The 21,053-nt window shown below is 43.4% G+C and overlaps 2 protein-coding genes across 3 annotated transcripts in view; one reads left to right on the forward strand and one right to left on the reverse strand.

The window, feature by feature from the left end:
* The window catches only part of Dnase1l3 (deoxyribonuclease 1 like 3), a 54,217-nt gene extending 48,418 nt beyond the window's left edge, over nt 1-5,799 (reverse strand). The window contains exon 1 of one of the 2 annotated variants that reach the window (XM_048356042.1): nt 5,298-5,799. The gene's annotated coding sequence lies outside the window, so the exon portion shown is untranslated. Of the gene's footprint in view, nt 1-4,178; nt 4,332-5,297 lie in introns of those variants that run through there. The other variant, XM_048356043.1, reaches the window with a different exon arrangement.
* Abhd6 (abhydrolase domain containing 6, acylglycerol lipase) overlaps nt 1-21,053 on the forward strand; it is a 49,047-nt gene that overhangs the window by 5,631 nt on the left and 22,363 nt on the right. The window contains 3 exon segments of the mRNA XM_048356041.1: nt 8,324-8,388; nt 15,109-15,172; nt 15,175-15,250. Of these exon segments, the coding sequence (XP_048211998.1) occupies nt 15,133-15,172; nt 15,175-15,250 (116 nt within the window). The 5' untranslated portion in view covers nt 8,324-8,388; nt 15,109-15,132.

The following is a 21,053-nucleotide window of genomic DNA, read 5'->3' on the forward strand; positions in this document are numbered from 1 at the left end:
CTACAATGAAGTTCTAAGAGGTAAAGGTCAAGATTTTATGAGCGGTTAGATGACATAGCAGTTTGAACTTAGGTTGTTGAAGTGTAAAGCCCAGCCCTCAGTAAAACATTATACCCTTGAGAATGGAGCATGAGCCAGGTAGACATGTAGATGAATTTACCCGAGCAAATAAGAGGGAGAATTGGGCTGGGAATATGGCCTAGTGGTAGAGTGCTTGCCTCATATACATGAAGCCCTGGGTTCAATTCCTCAGCACCACATATATAGAAAAAGCCAAAAGTGGTGCTGTGGCTCAAGTGGTAGAGTGCTAACCTCGAGCAAAAAGAAGCCAGGGACAATACTCAGGCCCTGAGTTCAAACCCCAGGACTGGAAAAACAAAAACAGAAAGAGAGAGAGAGAGAGAGAGAGAGAGAGAGAGAGAGAGAGAGAGAGAGAAACATGTGCTAGAAAAGAGGATTGTGTGTGCCAAAACCCTGGAGGTGGGGATGGGCCTCATGCATCTGGGGATGCATCTGTGGTGGTAGGGAAATATATAGTGATGGAAGGCTTGAGCTACTAAGAGAATGTTGAAAGCCTGGGGGAGGGGAAGGCCTTCCCTATGTGGTTGTCCAGATGTTAATTACATTCTCTTGCTACAAACTGTAGTCGTCCAGGCCCAAAGTCCAGCATTCTAGGTTTCAATTTAAAATGTTCTACTTTGGAACCACATAACCCCATCAAAACCATAAATTCCTATCTCTTTTGTGCCTCTGGGACTGATGAGAAGGCTCACTGCCCTCTTTCCTAGCAACCGGTTCCGTTGGGAGTTCTTGTTTGAGACCCTACTAGCTCGCATCTTCTCTCTCCCTGCATCTGCTGCTGGGGCATGGTGCACTGGGGCAAGGGAACCCAGTTTAGCCAGCGGGGGCCCTGTGGGTGGAGGATGGAAAGAACCAGGAAATCCTGCTAACCTGATGCAGAAATGACAGCCGGGGGAGGGAAAGGCAGGCAGATCAACCAGGGGCTCATTTGGAAGGCAGAAGGCCTATTTATCTGAGGCACAGCTTTAAAAAAACAAAAACAAAAACAAACAAAAAACCAAAAAAACTCTTGTCATGAGGTGCTAGGTGGTTTATGCCTATAATCCTAGCTACTGTGGAGGCTGAGATCAGAGGGTCAACGTTCAAAGCCAGCTTGGGGAGAAAATTCAGTGAGATTTTTCCTCTCCAGTTAACCATCAAAAAAGCTGGAAGTGGAATTGTGGCTCAATGGGGTAGAGCACCAGTCTTGAGAGAATAAGCTAAATGAAAGTGCCCAGGCCCTGAGTTCAAGCCTCAGTACCTGCATAAAAACAAAAGCGCACCAAACTTCATTGTCTAAGAAGCAAGGCAATGAAACCCCTACTGCACATCCTGGCCCAGCCCAGAACCTGAAACACATTAGATGCATAGGCAAAGATGTGGGCTGTGATAGTGTGAATTGACCAACCAGCTGAAATCATGTTGAAACTAGACAACACTGTAAATGCAAGCCAATTTCCCCGCTGCTTACAACAGAAACCAAAAGTCACTTGATCCTTTAACTTTCAAGAACCTAAAGTCCTAGAGCCCCAGGAAGCCCACAGCCAGCATTTTCTCCTCATCTCAAAGAACTAGAAAGAATACCAGACAACAACTGTCTTCTACCTGCCTCAAAGAATTAAAATAGCCCTGTGTATGAGGGTGCTGTTAGCAGGAGCTTAAAGCACACTGGCCTAAACCTGCATTTCTAAATAAAAGGAAAAGCTGGGAAACTAAGGAGAGTTTGTCATCTCTAAAGGTCAGCAGTATTTCTGACTACCAAAGAGCCCTGTTAATTAGAGTGGTGAAGTTTAGGGGCTAAAATTTCTGGCTTCTTGTCCAAAGTGTAGTACTGAGGGTTGTTGGTAAGCTTGATCTTCTTTCTAGTCACAGTCTGCCCAGAAGAGATAGCAGCAAGCCAGGAAAAGGAGCACAAGAAAGGTGTCACCTGGTGAAGCCATACTCAATTTCATAGTTGAAAAAACTGAAGAAACTAAAGAACATGTTGAATGAGATAAACCAGGCTCAAAAACCAGTTGCTCACACCTGTAATCCTAACTACTCAGGAGATTGTATATACATACCACACACACAGACACATACAGAGAACATGATTCTAGCAGGGTACCTGTGGTTCAGGTTTGTAATCCTACCTACTCAGGAGGCTGAGATTTAAGGATTGATATTCAAAGCCAGTTTAGGCAGAGAAGTCTGAGAGACTCCATCTTCCATTAACCAGCAAAAAAGCTGAACTGAAAAAGAAGCTCAAATGGTAGAAAGTACTAGCCCTGATTAAAAAAAAAAAATAAAAAAAAAAAGCAAAGCTAAGTGAGAGCACAAGGCCCTGAATTTAAGCCCTGGTACAGGTGTGCATGCAGACGCAGACATGATTCTACCTATGGGACCATGTAGGAATGTTGGAGGATGAAGGAAGGGGAGAGGAAAAAATAAAGATGGAGGATGAATAATTTTGAAAAACAGTGTAACTATATATGAACACAGCATAAGGAGTCCCTGTGAAAGCTGTTGATTAGTAGGGAGGGCAGGGACACACACACACACACACACACACACACACACACACACACACACAGTAGGCAATAGAAATGAGGATTTGTTTGATTATAATATAATGTAAGCACTTCTGAAACATCTTTGTGAAACCCCTTGGTGTGATTAATACACATTAGGGGAAAAAAAGAATGACAGGAAAGTAAAACAGGCACTAAAGAGGTCATTATCAGCAGGAACAGACAGGGCTAATGAAGAGGCGGAATGATAAAGAATGATGATAAATGTGATGATGAAATCGTTTACTTGCACTTATGAAAATAGAACATAGAAACCTGTTGAAATTGTTTTAAGAAATAGGGTATCAAATGATAGTGGGCTGAGATTAATCAGGATGCATTGTGTAAAAATGTCACAATGAAACTGCCTTGTACAACTAATGTAAGCTAAGTAAAAAGATGATATTTCTTAGCTGAAAGTAAAACAGTTTTATTGACACTGTAACCAAATGGGTAAAACAACTATCAAAAGACTTTTAAAATTAGTCAATAGGTAACAGGAGGATTTTATTGGTATTGTTATGTTTAATGTAGTAGGTGAATTTCCTTTGGCGTACCCCCTGTGGCCACTGTATATGATTTTGATACACTGGATATTGTATATATGCTTATCTGAACTAGGGAAGGGAAAGAAAAATGAGGGAGGGTGTAACAAATAAGACAAGAAATGTACTCACTACCTTATTATGTGACTGTACCCCCTCTGTACATCACCTTGTCAATAAAATTTAATTAAAAAATAAAAGTAGTCAATAGGAATCAAAATTCATGTTATCATAATGGCCTTGGGCTCATTCTTAGAACAAGGAATAAACATCTGATAGTTTGTTTAATAGCAGGAAGGGAAAGTCCAGCCAGATAACATTTGGTTCTCCTGGTGCCATCAATAAGAAAGGTCACTTCGGCAGAAATACTTTAGAGTGTTGTTGACCCTTCTACCACCTCTCCTTCTGCTGAGTTCCCAGTGTGTCCCCTGAAGAGCTCCTTGTCTTTTCTTTATCAATTCTTGATATGTTTCTCACTTCTCTAGTACAACTATTGTCTCTACACATTTGTTCAGGCACTTCTCCAGCCTCACATGCTTTGATTTCATGAGATCATGCCTGACTTGTACAATTTTATTTTGTCTTGTTTGACAGGATATAAATTGCTTTGTATGTTTATATCATTATTTGCTTTTGAGGTCCCTTGTGAGTTATTTCCAGGCTCTCTTATGACAGACAGTATAAATAAGAGTGTAATAAGTAAGTTTGTGTAAATATATTTTTACATGTATTCAGATATAAACAGCTGAATTCTTAGCAAATGATATTGGTAGGTCAATTGTTATATTGTTATGGATTATATCAGATTGCCATGCATGGCATGCTAACAGGCATGGGGGTTAAATTGATCCATGATAGGAAAATGTCTGTTTCTACCTAGGCTCAGCCATATAATCTGTAATTAAGTTTTCATTTAAGTTACCAGTATAATAAAGTAAGCCCACCCTCAAAATGTATACTTATTGTGTCTCTTATTGTAAATGAGATCAAGCATTTTCTTTTTTATGTTTTAAGAGTCATTTACCTGTTTGGAAAGTTATCTCTTTAGATTCTTTGTTTTTTTCTAATGCATTTTGTTTGTTCTTGATATGTAGGAAATTAGTCTGTTACTTCTGATGTATATTGGTGAATTTTAATCTTGTTGATGATGTGTTCAAGTGGATATTTAAAAAACTATTAGATAGTATATTACTTTTCTGTAATAAAAATAATAATGCAAAATTATTTTGAATCAGTGATATTTCATTATGACTTCTGTTTTTCATGTCTTTCATAGAAAAGGCCTTTCTTCAGGGAGATATTTTGAATTCTTTGTTTTGTTTTTTGCCAGTCCTGGGGCTTGGACTCAGAGGCTGAGCACTGTCCCTGGCTTCTTTTTGCTCAAGGCTAGCTCTCTACCACTTGAGCCACAGCGCCACTTCCAGCTTTTTTCTTTTTCTTTTTTTTTTTTTTTTTTTTGGTTCTTTTTCTTTTCTTTTCTTTTTTTTTTTTTTTTGGCCAGTCCTGGGCCTTGGACTCAGGGCCTGAGCACTGTCCCTGGCTTCTTCCCGCTCAAGGCTAGCATTCTGCCACTTGAGCCACAGCGCCGCTTCTGGCCGTTTTCTGTATATGTGGTGCTGGGGAATTGAACCTAGGGCCTCGTGTATCCGAGGCAGGCACTCTTGCCACTAGGCTATATCCCCAGCCCAGCTTTTTTCTATATATGTGGTGCTGAGAATCTAACCTAGGGCTTCATGTATACGAGGTAAGCACTTTACCACTAGGCCATATTCCCAGCCCACCAGGGAGATATTTTGAAAGAGTTCTTGCTGGGTGCTGGTGGCTCAGGCATGTAATTCTGGCTACTCTGGAGGCTGAGATCTGAGGATCATGGTTCAAAGCCAGTCCAGGCAGAAAAAAAGTTCGTAAGACTCTTATCTCCAATTTACCAGCAAAAAGTTGAAAGTGGAGCTGTAGCTCAAGTGGAATTGTATCAGCCTTGAGTGAAAACCTTCAGGGATGGTGCACAGGCCCTGAGTTCAATTTCTCTCCCTTACCTACCCATAGTGGCACATAGACACACAGACACAGACACAGATACACACACATGAGTTATTATTTCTTCCAGACCTTTCATGGTTCTGTTTATATGTTTAATACTGACCTGTCTGGAATAGTGCTGGGGTCTGTGGCTTAGCTTCCTCCTGCCATGTTCTCATGCTCCTGTGTGGAACTAATGCCAGCTTGTCTCTGCTTCTGCCCAGCCCTTTTCTTTGAATATCCAGCCCTGTCTGAGAGTCTCACTTTTGCCCTAGTCATGCCTGAACAGGAATCTCCCTGTTTTTTGCTTCTTGCTGTAGCTGGAATGACAAGTCCCAGTCACCACACCCAGCTTCTTTCCTTGAGACAGATACTCATGAACTTTATTTTTTGTATGGGCTAGCCTAGAACTACAACCCTCCTATCTCAGCTCCTTTCTGGCTGGAATGTCAGGCATGTGGCACCATACCTATTAGTTAAAATGTGGGTCTTGTGGTGAACTTTTTGCCCAGGCTGGCCTCAAATCAAGATCCTCTTGATCTCAGCCTCCTGAGTTGCTAGGATTACACACATGAACCACCAGTGCCCAGTTGAGTTTGCAATTTTTTCTCCTACAAGAAGGGAAAATTTCAGGAGGAGAGGTTACTGCTCTGATTTTTTTTTTTTTTTTTGCCAGTCCTGGGCTTGAACTTAGGGCCTGAGTCCTGTACTTGGCTTCTTTTTGCTCAAGGCTAGCATTCTACCACTTGAGCCACAGCGCCACTTCTTGCTTTTTCTATATATGTGGTGCTGAGAACCAAACCCAGGGTTTCATGTATACAAGGCAAGCACTCTAGCACTAGGCCCTCTCTGATTTTTTAAAAACTTTTTTTTTTGGCCAGTCCTGGGGCTTGGACTCAGGGCCTGAGCACTACCCCTGGCTTCTTCTTGCTCAAGGCTAGCACTCTACCACTTGAGCCACAGCGCCACTTCTGGCCATTTTCTGTATATGTGGTGCTGAGGAATCGAACCCAGGGCCTCATGTATACGAGGGAAGCACTCTTGCCACTAGGCCATATCCCCAGCCCTTTTAAAAACTTTTATTTCATAGTTTTGTTTTAATTCCTAAGTTTGGCTTTTTAATTTTAATTTTTATTTTGTTTTATTTTTTTGCTGGTCTTAGGGCTTGACCTCTGGGTTTGGGCATTGTCCCCGAGCTTCTTCTGCTCAAGGCTAGTGCTCTACTACTTGAGTGCCACTTCTGGCTTTTTCTGAAAAATTTATTGGAGATAAGAGTCTCCTGGACTTTCCTGCCCCAGCTGGCTTCAAACCACAGATCTCAGCCTCCTGAGTAGTTAGGTACAGACATGAGCTACTGGTGCCCAGCTGTTTTCTTGTTATTTTTAATTTCCCTATCACCTCTTGTATCTATCTTGCCTCATAGTGTTTGGTAAGAGTTACAGCTCCACTACAGGCTTTTTGGTAGTTAAATGGAGATAAGAGTCTCACAAACTTTGTCAGGCTGGCTTTGAACTGTGATTCTTATATTTCAGCCTACTGAGTAGCTAGAATTACAGATGTGAGCCACAGATGCCTGGTCACTGACTTTCTCTAAATGGTTTCTTCTTGTTATTATTATCTTACATTAGTTGTACAAGAGAAATTTTATTGTGCTATTTCCATATATGCATATAACAAACCTGATCAGCCTTAGCCTCTCTTCCTCTTCCTTATCTCTCTCTTCACTTCTCTGATTATAGTCATTCTTTTTTACCTTTCCATTCACCCACCCCCTCCCACTGATACCTACCTCCCAACAGAGCAGGCTTATTTTCCTGTCATTATTTCCTTTTTTAGTGACTATTCATTGCACCAAGGGGCAACAGATGGTTGTTCTTTAATTATACACACACACAAAGGAAAAAATGTATATCATCATTTGGCCTCAGCAGTTGCACTCAAAATGAATCAAATTGCTGCTTTAAAAAATAAAGTCACTCAAGGCAATATGGATCATTTTGGAGTAGGCCACAGCCTGCTTGCTATTCTCTACTCAGTGTTCCCGTAGCATTGTTACCTTCCTTTGCCCATTGATTGCTGCCCTTCTCCCATTCCTTCCTGAATACTATATTTAGGTAAAAGGTGATTTTGTATCTTTACTGCTGTTTCTTTGATAAGCTGTGATTCAGCAGAGCAAGACTGACTCCTGCTCTGAGTTCCTAGAGCACTCTTTCACCGGTTGTTGTATTTCCTGCCAGGCAGCCTGGCTGTCCTGCATCACCTCTTACCTCTCATCTACTCTACTTGCTTTCTCTCTTTTTCTCTCTCTCCCTCTCTCTTTTGTCAGTTATGGGACTTGAACTCCAGGCCTAGGCACTGTCCCTGAGTCCTTTTGCTCGAAGCTAGACTCTATACCACTTTGAGCCATTTTACCACTTCTGATGGTTTTCTGATGGTTAATTGGAGTTAAGAGTCTCACAGACGTTTCTGCTTGGGCTGGCTTTGAACTGTGATCCTCAGATCTCAGGCTCCTGAGTAGCTAGGATTACAGGTGTGAGCCACCTGTGCCCAACTCTCTTGTCTTTTCTTTCCTCTTATTGTGCTGGTCCTGGTGCTCCAATCTGGGTCTAGGCATTGTTCCTGAGCTTTTTTAGGATAGCACTCTCCCACTTGAGCCACTTCTGGTTTTCTAGTGGTTAATTGGAGATAAATTCTCATGGACTTTCCTGCCCAGACTGACTTCAAACCATGATCCTCAGATGTCAGTTACCTGGGTAGCTAGGATTATAGGAATGAGCCACTAGTTCCCTTCTTGCTTTCTTTTTAATTAAAAAAAAATCTTAGAAACTGTACAATAGAGTTTACTGTGATATTTTTGTATCTTCATGTAATGCATTTTGATCCTCTTTGCATTCTGTATAATCTGTTTGCTTCCTTGCTCTGTTGTACCCTCACCCCCTTGGCTCATTATCTGAGATTCCCTGCCCTGTGTGACCTTTTGCCTACTGTGTCCTTTGGCCTGAAGATGTGTCCTGAGGTTAGAGGCAGACTATAAAGGCCACATGGCCCTCACCTTTCCCTGGGCACTCAGAGAGCTTGCTGTTCTTAGCACTTCATTCACATTCCTTCAGATGACTTAGTGCCTTGTCATTCCATTTCTTCTGATTCCAGAATCTCATTTTCAACTCCTGCTGAAGCCAGTAGCTGCAGAGAAAGAAAGCCATACTCTTTGGAAAGTAAGTATGGGTTTTGTTTTGTTTTTAGCATTATAGGCTACTCCCATAAAGGCAGGTCTTCCTGAGGCTGGGTCATCTCTACATTTGCTCCTGTTGTCTGCAGGCCAACGGAGCTGGGTGGTTCTCTGGGGTCAGGAGGTTTGATGGGAAGGGAGTGGGCACCTGGAGGTTTTCCTCACCCTCCAAGCTTATATGAACAGTTTTCACAGGTGTGCCAGAAGCAGGGCTTTGATGAGAAGACATGGTCTGTAGTGACCATTGCGTCCTGGCAGAGTTTATTTATCAGCTAGCCAGGAAGCCAAGAGTTTATCAGCTTATCAGCAGGGCCCTGCCGGGAGAGGCCAATGGGAGGGATAGAGCAGAGGCCAGAGCAGGGCTGGCTAGTACAGACGGCTGATTTGTTAGGATGCTATCAGAGACAAGGGAAGTCCAAATTACTACAATGCTTTGGGACACTGTGTAGCGGTTCATAGTTCATTAGTCCAGTACAATCTAAATCCTGGGGGAATTTGAGATGATCCCTCTGGGAGAGGGATTGTGGGCATAAAAGAGAAACCTTTACAAAAAAGAAGTGAAGAGGAAGGAGGACTTGGCCTCAGTGTGCTGCCACAGAGCTCCTCCGCTTGACATGTGGTCCTCTGTATAATGGGGTTTTCTTCTAACCCAACGTTCCTAGTCAGTGTTGAACTAAACTGGCCTGGGAGATAGCTTGTAGGAGGCCTTCAAGGGCATACATCTGTTAAGACTCATGTTGTCTAGTATGGGGACTTTGGGCCACATGTGGCTATGGAGCACTTGGAAACATGGCTGGTGTCACTGAGAATTGAATTTTAGATTCTGTCCAATGAGTAGATGATTTCATCATTGAGTAGTTTTAGTTTGAATGGCAGTTTGTGTAGACCTGGACAAACTGACTTTCAGGCTGGTACCTCTCTGCCATTGCATACCTAGAGTGGGAGCAAGTAAGAAGAATGGAAGATGTATTGGCATCCAGACTAGACTGATGGGTGTAGTGGGAGTGATATTGGCAGAAATCTATCTGGAGAAGTAGTAGAGAGATATATCTGAGACTTGTAGCACTTTGTATCATGGGATGGTCAGTCAGGTATTTGGAAAGGTTTAGAAGGAGGTCTGATCAGGTATGTTAATTTTTAAATTTCCTATAGAGGGATTATGGGGGTGTACAAATGAGGGGGAAAGAGCATTATGGGAATATTCTGGGGAGAGAGTGAAGAGAGCATATTAGAACCCTAACCAGCATTGGCTTGCTTCAATAGCAAGATTGCTGGAGCAGCAAATTGCAGAGTAGGAACGGGGACAGTTCCAGTGATGGGGAGACAAAAAGGCCATGAGAAAAGCAGAGAACCCTGGAGTTTGGCCGTGCTTGCAAGATAGCTGGACAGTCTTAACCTGCTTGCTTCACAATTTCAGTGTGATAGAGAAGAGGAATGAGGGCTGGGAATATGGCCTAGTGGCAAGAGTGCTTGACTCATATACATGAAGCCCTGGGTTCGATTCCCCAGCACCACATATATAGAAAATGGCCAGAGGTGGCGCTGTGGCTCAAGTGGCAGAGTGCTATCCTTGAGCAAAAAGAAGCCAGGGACAGTGCTCAGGCCCTGAGTTCAAGGCCCAGGACTGGCAAAAAAAAAAAAAAATTCCAAGAACATATTTGGGGCTGGGAATATGGCCTAGTGGTAAGAGTGCTTGCCTCCCATACATGAAGCCCTGGGTTTGATTCCCCAGCACCACATATATAGAAAATGGCCAGAAGTGGCGCTGTGGCTCTACTGGCAGAGTGCTAGCCTTGAGCAAAAGGAAGCCAGGGACAGTGCTCAGGCCTTGAGTCCAAGGCCCAGGACTGACAAAAAAAAAAAAAAGAGAAGAGGAATGAGAACAACCTGTCTATCATATTATTCTGTCCCTGCTCTCCTGTTGCTTCTACACAAAAGAATCTTTGCTTTGCAGCCTTTTTATCTGCTAATGTTCAGATAGTTTGGAGGAATCATTGTTTCAGAGGTGAGTTTTAACACTTCCATTTAAAGGAATAGGAATAAGCTGACAGGTAACTTAAAAAATTATTACCTACTACTGATTATGGAAATGGTTCTGGAGCCTTGTGCACAGTGACACACAGCACATCACTGCTCTAGAACTCTTTGCTAAGGTCAAGGTAGCATGAGCTAGGGAGACCTACAGGATTCAGTGACGTTTAGGTCACCCCACTTCACTACTGGATTTACTGTTTAAGCCTCAGTGTTCTCAACCTTGAAATGGAAGACATGCTCTCTCTTTTATCATATTTTGAGATAAAATGGGAGGTTGCATGCCAGTTGCTACATAGGGTTTGGCATAGGGGGGTTATCAGTGAATGGATGTTGCTCTTTGGTTTGGGGCTGCGGTGGTTGTGGTGGTGGTCACAGATATTTTTATTTAGGTTGTTGCTAATGATCATCCTTGTTTTGAAGGGATGGAATGTGATGGCACCCTAGTGGAGAATGCAGTCATGAATATCTTAGGAAACTAGGAACATTGGAGGGATGGATGGGGGTGGGAGAGATGGGAGAGAACAATGAAAGGGGAACATTGATCAAGATGCATTATAGTCATAAACTGACAGGTTGAATCAGAACCCCTTTGTACGACTACTTAAAAGTAATAAAAATTAATAACAACACTATTCTGAGAGCTGCTTTGACTGGAGAGGAGTGTGTGTGTGTGTGTGTGTGTGTGTGTGTGTGTGTATTTGTGTTTGTGTGTTGGTGTTAGCTAAAGCTGTGAACCTTGAAGGATGACCTAATTTTCTCTTCTTGCTGCAAAGCATCTTGCACACTGCCAGTCCTGTGGGCCTGTGGCCCTGGAAACTCTTACACCCAGACCAAGTTTTCTCATTTTTAGTCACTGGTGGTTCCGGGCTCACAGACTTCAGTTTTCTAGTCTCCAGCCTTCCCCTGGGCGTGTAGATTATTCTATTAATAAACCCCAGCAGAGCAGAGGAGCTGCTTTCTAAAGAAACGATGTTGCAGAGATAGAAATAACTGTCTATTCTTTATCTGTAGCGAAAATACTGCAATTGCAAAGTGGTTTTGTTTTTTGTTCTGTTTGTTTTCCGCCAGGGCCTAGCCTTATTTGACCTTGTCAGGAAAAGCCTGCAGGTTATCTGGGATAAGTCCAAACCATGCTCCATTGATCATACTCTACCTTTCTGCTTGTAAATGGAAGATGGATCCTGTTAGAACTTTGTTTGAAACTGAATATGACATTCATACTTGTTGGCAGGTACCCACAAGGCAGGGAGGTAACTTTCTAAAGAGCATAATTTCAGTTCAAGGCTGTTATCTCCAGTGTCAGGGCTTCTTATACCTACAGCCTCCGGCATAACATGTTCTCATTCCTGGTCCAAGTATCCTACCACTGAGCCATACCTCCAGCTCTTTATGGTGCAATTAATAGGTGATCCCTCCAGGGAATTTTGTGGTTACTGGAAGAAGAAAAGCACCAGATCTCTTGCAGCATTCTTGGGAATTGTTTTCTTTTACAAACAATTAAACAGCACTGGATCCATTTGTTAACTTTGCTTGTCATGAATCCAACTTGTACCGTGTGCCTGTCCTGTGCTATAGCAGGCTCAGAGAAAGAACATGTGTGGTTATTCCCACCCTCAGGGAACCCTGAGGAACTAGCCAGTGAGTCAAGCCCACGGGGACAGTTGTTCTCAGCAACTAAGCTCCCAAGAGGGCAATTGAATGAGCAGATAGAGTGGAGGTGGCTAAGGAGGAGGGTCTAACTCGCCTATCCAGCCATTGGTCTCCCCCTTTTCAACCATGAGTGCCTTGTTGGGCTAAGTCCGTAGGCGAGAGAACTCTTACCTTCATGGAGAAATCAGAAATGATGAATATAGTTACCTAAGAACAAAGGGATTATGAAGATTAAGAAGAGAATATTGGAAACCATGACATGAACTATTGCTTGGCACAAGGGGTTTGACCCCAGTCAGAAACTCATTCTATAATCAGCTGGGTAAGCCTGGGTAAATTAATTAACCTTTTGAGCTCCAGTTTTCCTCAGATTTATAAAACAAGGGAAGCAGGCGTGGTGGGACATGCTTGACCTGAAGCCCACAGTGCAGCCCTTATCTGTGTTTGAGTCTTTAGGAAGACATTGGAGAGCTACCTTTGTGTCTTATTTCCCTCGCAACTTCTTGTTGTGTATTTATGTTTTTAGTAAGCTATGTATTTATATTGAAAAGACTTAATGTATTTAATTGGGAAGATTTGAAAAGTGGAAATCAAACCTCTTATCTATATCCCTGACACCCAGCGCTCTATTACCACCTTAGAAATAACCATGGATTACATCTATACATATGTTCATGGTACTGTCTATACACATGGTCCATATATACTGTATCTTTTTCCTCATTTCGGTCTTAGAAGTTTTTGGTCTTCTTTTTATGTTTAAAAATGGCAATTCTGGGGCTGAAGGCATGGTTCAAGTGGTAGAGTGCCTGCCCTAGCATCTTCAAGGCTATGAGTTCAAACCCTAGTAATCCCCTGACCTTCTCTCTCTCACACACACACACACACACACACACACACACACACACACACACACACAGGCAAATCTGAGTGTAGTTGCACATTCCCTGTTATTCTAGCACTGGTGAGTCTGAGGCAGGAAGATTCTGTTTCAGGCAAGCCTGGGATGCATCATGAGATCCTGCCGAGAGAGAGAGAGAGAGAGAGAGAGAGAGAGAGAGAGAGAGAGAGAGAGAGAGAGAGAGAGAGAGAGAGAGAGAGGGAGGGAAGGAGGGAGGGAGGGAGGGAGGGAGGGAGGGAGGGAGGGAGGGAGGGAGGGAGGGAGGGAGGGAGGGAGGGAGGGAAGAAAGAAAGGGGGAGGGAGGGAGAGGGACTAGATGCTGGTAGCTCATACCTGTAATCTTAGCTACTCAGGACGCTGAGATCTGAGGATTATGGTTCAAAGCCAACATAGGCAGGAAATCCATGAGACTGTTATCTCCAATTAACCAACCTGGAAGTGGAGCTGTGTGGCTCAAATGGTAGAGCACCAGCTTTGAGATAAATGCCTAAGAGACAGTGTTTAGGGACTGAGTTAAAACCCCAGTAAAACACACCACACACACACACACACACACACACACACACACACACACACACACAGCAAATCTATAGAAAAGTTGAAGGAATAGTTCCATTCACTTAGATTCCCCAGTGATGGACATTCGACTGTATTTGCATTATTCTCTACACGCTTGCCAACAGATGCATACATTCCTTCTGTCCTGAATCTTTAAAAACAGCAGATACCATTGTGCACCCCTTAAAACTTCAGCAGATGTCTCCTAAGATACAGGACTTTTTACATAATAGACACAATTTCACATCATGCTCAAGATTGACTGATAGAATCTAATTCATGAATAAAATATAATATCCAGTTCATACTCTGTTTTCCCCAGAGGTTCAAACAGTATGCCTTAGAGTTTTCTGTGTATTTTTGTTTTGTTTTTTCAGCATTAGGGTTTGAACTCAGGCCCTCCTCAGGTGCTCTACCACTATGCCATGCCTCTAGCTGCCTTAGAATTTTTTTTTGTGCCAGTCCTAGGGCTTGAACAGTGGGCTGGGTGCTGTCCCTGCTCAAGGCTTGAGCTGTGTACTACTTGAGCCACAGCTCCACTTCTGGCTTTTGGTGATGAGTGGAGATGAGTGTCAGAGACTTTCCTGCTAAGTCTGGCTTTAAACTATAATCCACATATATCAGCCTCCTGAGTAGCTGTGTTTACAGGTGTGAGCCATGAAGCCCAGCTGATTACCTTAGATTTCTTTTTTAGTTAGTTTTTGCTAGCTCTGGCGCTTGAACTCAGAGCATTTTTTGCTCAAGGTGAGCACTGTACTACTTGAGACACAACTCTACCTTCTGCCTTAGAGTTATGATTTGCATTTTTTAAGCCCAAAATCCTCCTGCAGGTTCCTCATTACATTTAGTGTAGTTTTTTTTTTTAAATAATCACCTGCACTAGAACAAATCATGTTAAGTGAGGTAAGCTAAACTCAGAGAGACAAACAGCTCACGTTCTCTCTGATATGCAGAACTTAGATCTAAAATGCACTGGGATATGACAAATTATACAGGATTCTAGATACTCACACACAATGAAACCAAAAGAGGATACTCTCCAGAGGGAAACACAAAGGTGCAATGCCTAAGTGCCTCTTTATATTTATACAAAATAATAACATAATGAAATGAACTCAAGATATGAAAACAAGAGACTTTACAATTTTTTTAGTTTTTAGTGATTTGGTCTTCTTTACCTTATGGATGGTATATTCACGTGTATATCTTCAGGAGCTGGGCCACAGAACTGAAGGAAAAAGGGTAAAAACGTGTAGCAGTGAGGCTCACTGGACATATACAACAAGCAGAGACAGGAGGAAGGGACTGTGACAGAATGAGGGAACAGATGACACTGTATGGAAGGAAATGCAACAATTACCTGTCTCTTATCCTTGTAATCCCTCTGTATATCACCTCTATAATAACAGTAAAGTAATTAGTTTAAAAAAATAGTCGCTTGCTTTGCTTGCTCCTGATCTGAACACTTGCTCTGGAGCCTTCACTGTTCTTTTCTCCTTTGGTTTTTCCCTTCCTTTCTCCTGAGACAGTTTCCGTTCCTTTACTGTTTCTCTGCCCCTGCAGGTGTCAGCCAACCTGGAGAGCAGGATGGATCTTGATGTGCTTAATATGTTCGTGATCGCAGGCGGACGCTGGCCATCCCAATTCTGGCGTTTGTGGCCTCCTTTCTTCTGTGGCCTTCAGCACTGATAAAAATCTATTATTGGTAAGTGAAAAAGATTTAGTGTGGTTTGAGGGTGCAGCTTAATTGACTCTACCTTTTAAGCCACAGTGCCACTTCCACATTTTTTCTGTTTATGGTACTGAGGAATAGAACCCAGGGCTTCATGCATGCTAGGCAAGCACTCTACTGCTAAGCCACATTCCCAGCCCAAAATACATCAATTTATTAAAAAATGCTTTTATAAAAAAAGATTGATACCTTCAAGAGTATCACCACCTTGTCATCTTTGCTGTCTTACGATCACCACTTTATCATGAAATGTTTCAAACAGGAAAGTTGAGAGATATGAATCCTTTTCCAAATTTTGGAAGTGTTCTCAAAGCATTAATTGCTTCTTACCAGGTAAAATTGTGTGTGTGTGTGTGTGTGTGTGTGTGTGTGTCTGTCTGTCTGTCTGTCTGTCTGTCTGTGTGGTATTGGGGTTTGAACTTGGGGACTTTTGCTTAGGCTACTTGAGTCATCCCCCATCCCTTTTTGCCTTAATTTTTTTTTGTCAGTTGTAGGCTTGAACTCAGGGCCTGGGTGCTATCCCTGAGCTCTTTTGCTCAAGACTAGCACTTTACCACTTTGAACCATAGCACCACTTCCTTGCCTTAGTTTCTTATTTAACTTTTTTTGTGCCAATACTGGGGCCTGAACTCAGAACCCCAAGCTCTTGCTCTGCTTTTGTGCTCATGGCAGATGCTATGCCACTTGACCCATGCCTCTGGTTAGGCTTTTTGCTGGTTAATTAGAGATAGGGACTCTCGGGCTAGTTTTGAACCTGATCATCAGTTCTCTTCCTCCTGAGTAACTAGAGTTAGGTATAAGCCACCAGTGCCCAGATACCTAAGTTATTTTTCAAATAGTCTCTGTTTTGTAGGAACTAGCTTTGGATTGCATTGAGCCTTCTCTATAGCTGGAATTACACATGTGAACATGTCTGGTTTGTTGGTTGAGACCTCAGGATTGGGGGTCTTGATAACTTCTTTTTCCCCAGGCAAGCCTTGAACTGTGATTCTTCTAGCTCCATTTCCTGAATAGCTGGGATTGCAGGTGTGAGCTACTATACATGGTACTAGACAGGCTCAGGTTTGGGACAGCCTCTTTGCCTTCTTCTTTGCTGTCACTGACTCTCACAGACAAGGATCATGTGTGCTTGTGGGAACTCCTTCATGCTTTCTTAGTAGCTGCTTTTGACTAGAATTTCAGTGATGTTCTGAGAATTGCACTGATGTCACTAAACAGTGATTTCCAAACACTTGGAGCCATTGAGAGGCATATTCAGGACAAAATGGCTTTATGCAGCATTAGAGCTGTTCGTTATTAAAGGGACATAAAAAGGAGTTTCAAGAATATCTATCACTTTCATCCTACCTTGTTCTGCCATATGTGCACAGCACCTGCACTTTTCTTTAAGAAATAATACAAGTATCACTATTGTAAGTGGAAAGTCTGCAATGCTTGCTACAAATAGTTAAGGTGTGGTAGCCCATGCTTGTAATCCCAGCTCTCTAGAGAGGCTGAAGCAGGAAGAAGATCTTGAATTTGAGGCTAGCCTGGGTGTACATAGAGCAAATGCTTGTCTCAAGGGGGAAAATAAATAGTAAGTTAACATAAGGTAAAAATAAGCACGACACTAAACAACCTCACTGTGTTCTGGCCTAGATACCGTGGCTCTGAGTGTTTTCTTCCTGCTGCCAAGTTAACAAGAAGGGTAGTAGTCCTGACCGGAGCTTTCCCTTGAGGAAATCGGGTTGACACTTGGAAAGGGACTAACTTTGGAAAAGGATGTGCTTTGGGTGACTTTCCATCCCAACATCCCTTCCCCAAATGAAATCACCCCTCTTGCCCCCCCACCCCCACCCAGTGACGTGCATCCTAAGATGGATCAGCTTCCCTTCTGTGCCATAGGTAAAGCCATGGAGATCTATCTAGTGAGACTTGGGAAAGTTAGAAGGAACTTGGACACACTGGAGAAGATCTGGGAGGCTGGCGTGCCCTTCCTCTGCCCTCCTTTCTGGCTCTCTTTTGTTTTGCCAGGTGTGGAATTTTCCGCCTGCCAGTCAAGCTCTGATCCTGAAAAAGAAGCTAATTGAGTAGAAGGCAGCTTTTCATCTTCCTCTTTCTCCTTCTCTTTGGGGATGGGTGTGGTGTCACTCCCCCCCCCCCAACCTCTACACATACCAGTGTCACCCAGGACCCGTCTCTGGGGCCAAGGTTCCTGGGTGGCCCCAGGGCATAAGGAGGTCAGCACCAAGCCCCTCCCCCACCTCATGGTCCAGCCAAGGCACCCTGGGCCCCCACACAGATGCCATTTTATGAAAGAAATCTGCTCACTGGTGTGGATGGTAAGTGTGGATATGACTGTGTACCAAGCTGTGATTATATAAGGGCACTGCATTGGTCTCCAGCCCCCCACCTTCCCTGGGCTCCAGATGCTGCCAGGGCCAGGATTTCAGAGTCATTTTTTGATAATTGATTTGTAAAGAGAAAAATTGAATTCCCAGCAACATTTCTCTCTTTTTTTTTATTGAGTTCACATTCACCAGGTTCAAGTGTATAATGTAGCGATTTTAATATATTCTGGTATTATATGATCATTACCACTATACAATTCTCTAAGTTTTGCATCTTCCCAAAGGAACCTCCAGACTCATTGTCAGTCAATCCCAGTTGTTGTTTTTTCCTCTCTCTCTCCATCTCCTGGGAGCTGCTAACTTACTTTTGGGATTTACCTAGTCTGGACATTTCATGGTATGTGTGTGGGGGGGGGTCATGCAATGTGTAACTATATGATATATGGTCTTTTTGCTTCCACTAATATTTTCAAAACTCATGTATATTGAGTTGTATATCTGCATTGCCTTCTTCTCTCTCCTCCTCCTCCTCCTCTCCTCCTCCTCTCCTCCTCCTCCTCCTCCTCCTCCTCCTCCTCCTCCTCCTCCTCCTCCTCTCCTCTCTCTTCTTCTTCTTCTTCTTCTTCTTCTTCTTCTTCTTCTTCTTCTTCTCCTTCTTCTTCTTCTTCTTCTTCTTCTTCTTCTTCTTTTCAAATGTCAGTCCTGGGGCTTGAACTCAGGGCCTGGGTGCAATCCCCGAGCTTCTTCTTTTGCTCAAGGTTAGTGGTCTACCACTTGAGCCACGGCACTATTTCCAACTTTTTCTGAGTAGTTTATTGGAGATAAGACTTTCATGGACTTTTCCTGCCCAGGCTGGCTTCAAATCATGATCCTCAGATCTCAGCCTCTTGAGTAGCTAGGATTTCATGGATGAGCAGCCTCCTGAGTAGCTAGGATTTCATGGATGAGCCTCCAGCACTGGGTTGCATTGCATTCATTGTTATGGCTGAAGAAATTCTCCATTGTATGAGATGATAGCGGTGTTAAGAGGGATTATAAGTGCTGATTAGTTTGTGGGGAGTATTAAAGCAGTCCTACCAGAGTTCTTTCAGTTACTCCATGAGAGTGGGTTGAAAGAGATGGTAGCTTTGTGTGTTTTATCTTTTCTACACATGCCCATTTGCCCTCTGCTCTCTGCCATAAATTGAAGCAGCACAAAGTCTTCATCAGAAACCTAGCAAAAGCTGGCACCACGGTCTCAGATGTCTTAGCTTCAGAACCATGAACCAAAAACAAAACAAAACAAAAACCCTCCTATCCTTTATAAATTTCCCAGTTTCAGACAGTTTGTTATAGCATCAGAAAACGGGGGTGAGATAGTGTGGTTATACCACATCATGAAGCTAGTGATGTACACTTTGGGTTGTTTTCATCTTTTGGCTAGCCTGATAATGCTACATGAAAATAATTCACTTTTAACATATTTTTACACTGGTCCTGGGGCTTGAACTCTGGGCTTGGGTGTTGGCTGAGCTGTTTTGCTCAAGGCTAGCAGTCTACCACTTCAGCCATAGCTCCACTTCCAGCTTTTTGGTAGTTAAGTAAAGATAAGAGCCTCATGGACTTTCTTGCCTGGGCTGGCTTTGAAACATGATTCTCACATCTCAGTCTACTGAGTAGCTATGATTATAGGCATGGGCCCCAGGCACCTGGCTAAATAGTTTACTTTTTTTTTTTTTTTTTTTGCCAGTCTTGGGGCTTGAACTCAGGGCCTGAGCACTGTCCCTGGCTTCTTTTTGCTCAAGGCTAGCACTCTGCCACTTGAGCCACAGTGCCACTTCTGGCCATTTTCTGTATATGTGGTGCTGGGGAATTGAATGTGTACGAGGCAAGCACTCTTGCCACTAGGCCATATCCCCAGCCCAATAGTTTACTTTTTTTAAGCAAATAAAACCACTCCAAGTGGCTGGGGATATGGCCTAGTGGCGAGAGAGCTTGCCTCGTATACATGAGGCCCTGGGTTCGATTCCCCAGCACCACATATACAGAAAACGGCCAGAAGTGGCGCTGTAGCTCAAGTGGCAGAGTGCTAGCCTTGAGCAAAAAGGAAGCCAGGGGACAGTGCTCAGGCCTGAGTCCAAGGCCCAGGACTGGCCAAAAAAAAAAAAAACAAAACACACTCCAAAACTATAGAAGCATGATCTTGTTTTACTCTTTGAAATATGATCTTGCTATGTTACACAGGCTGGTCCTGAATTCAATGATTATCCTTCCAAGAAGCTGGGACTACAAGTGTTCACCAAGCCCAGTTTATTGCAAATGCTCTTAAAGCTTGCCCAGTTTAGAGCAGTCCATCGACTAATGGACAAACATAGTGCATGTATGTCCAGTGGTTATGGTCAAACACATGCCTCTTTAGTTTTTGTTGTTTTTTTTTTTAACTCAAAACACACAGACACAGAAGAGAAAAATCCTAGAAAGCCTCTCGGATTATCCCAGATGGCGTTGTCATATGGGGGGATTAGGATTATAGTAACAACATCCACGATGCCCCCCTTAGAGAGCCAAGAGGAGCCCTGGGAATAGTTTCCTCTGCCCATACTAAAAAGCACAGCCGGTTTCTCCCCAATCTCCTCACTGCAAGTGACTTTCACACTTTGCTTGCCATCAGCTGAGGCAGCTTTTCCATGAGTCACTTGTATTTCTTAATCACAGCCACTCCAAAGACCTTGTTTGCTCTGCTGCCCATAATGAGCATCTGGTGGGTCGCCTCCCTAGGTGGGGGACTCAGGTTTAATCTTTGAGAATGCCACACAAACAGGAATCACAGGCAGCGCAAGCAGCCCTGCCCACACCCCTCCCTCTGTCTCACACCATGTCCTGCCCCCCACCCGGATGAAAGCGTCCTCCTGCTGGGAGCTCTCCAGCTCCTTAGGGACCAGGCCTTTTCCACTCCTCAAAGCAGATCTCTCTGGGTCGGAGTGTTCCTGGAACATGGCCAGCCCATTTCAACAGTGGTGTAGTCCTCTATTGCAGGGAGATGCTAAATGCATCTTCTTGGGGCTTACAGAGGGGGCACAGCTGGAGTGCTGTGGTCACTGGGATGGGGAGTGGGGATAGAGGTGTCTTCCTCTGCCCAAAGGGGGGCAGTTCTGATTTTCACTGTGTAATAAAAACAGCCAGGCTATTCACAGGATGAAAAAGACTGATTTCTAAGGTTTTTGTTTCTTTTTAATTGGTCTTCCCCAAAGACATTGGGTTGTAAACTCTGGATAAGAAATCTTATTAAAGCTGGGCGGCTCATGCCTGTAATCCTAGCTATTCCAGAGGCTGGGAGGCTGAGATATAAGGATTGTGGTTCAAAGCTAGCCCAGGCAGAAAAAATTCCATGAAACTTTTTATTTCCAATAAACCATTCAGAAAAGGCTGGAAGTCACTCAAGTGGAATGGCTTGGCTTGCCTTTGAG

This window comes from Perognathus longimembris, chromosome 10 (assembly GCF_023159225.1).
Source record: "Perognathus longimembris pacificus isolate PPM17 chromosome 10, ASM2315922v1, whole genome shotgun sequence".
Classification (NCBI taxonomy): domain Eukaryota; kingdom Metazoa; phylum Chordata; class Mammalia; order Rodentia; family Heteromyidae; genus Perognathus; species Perognathus longimembris.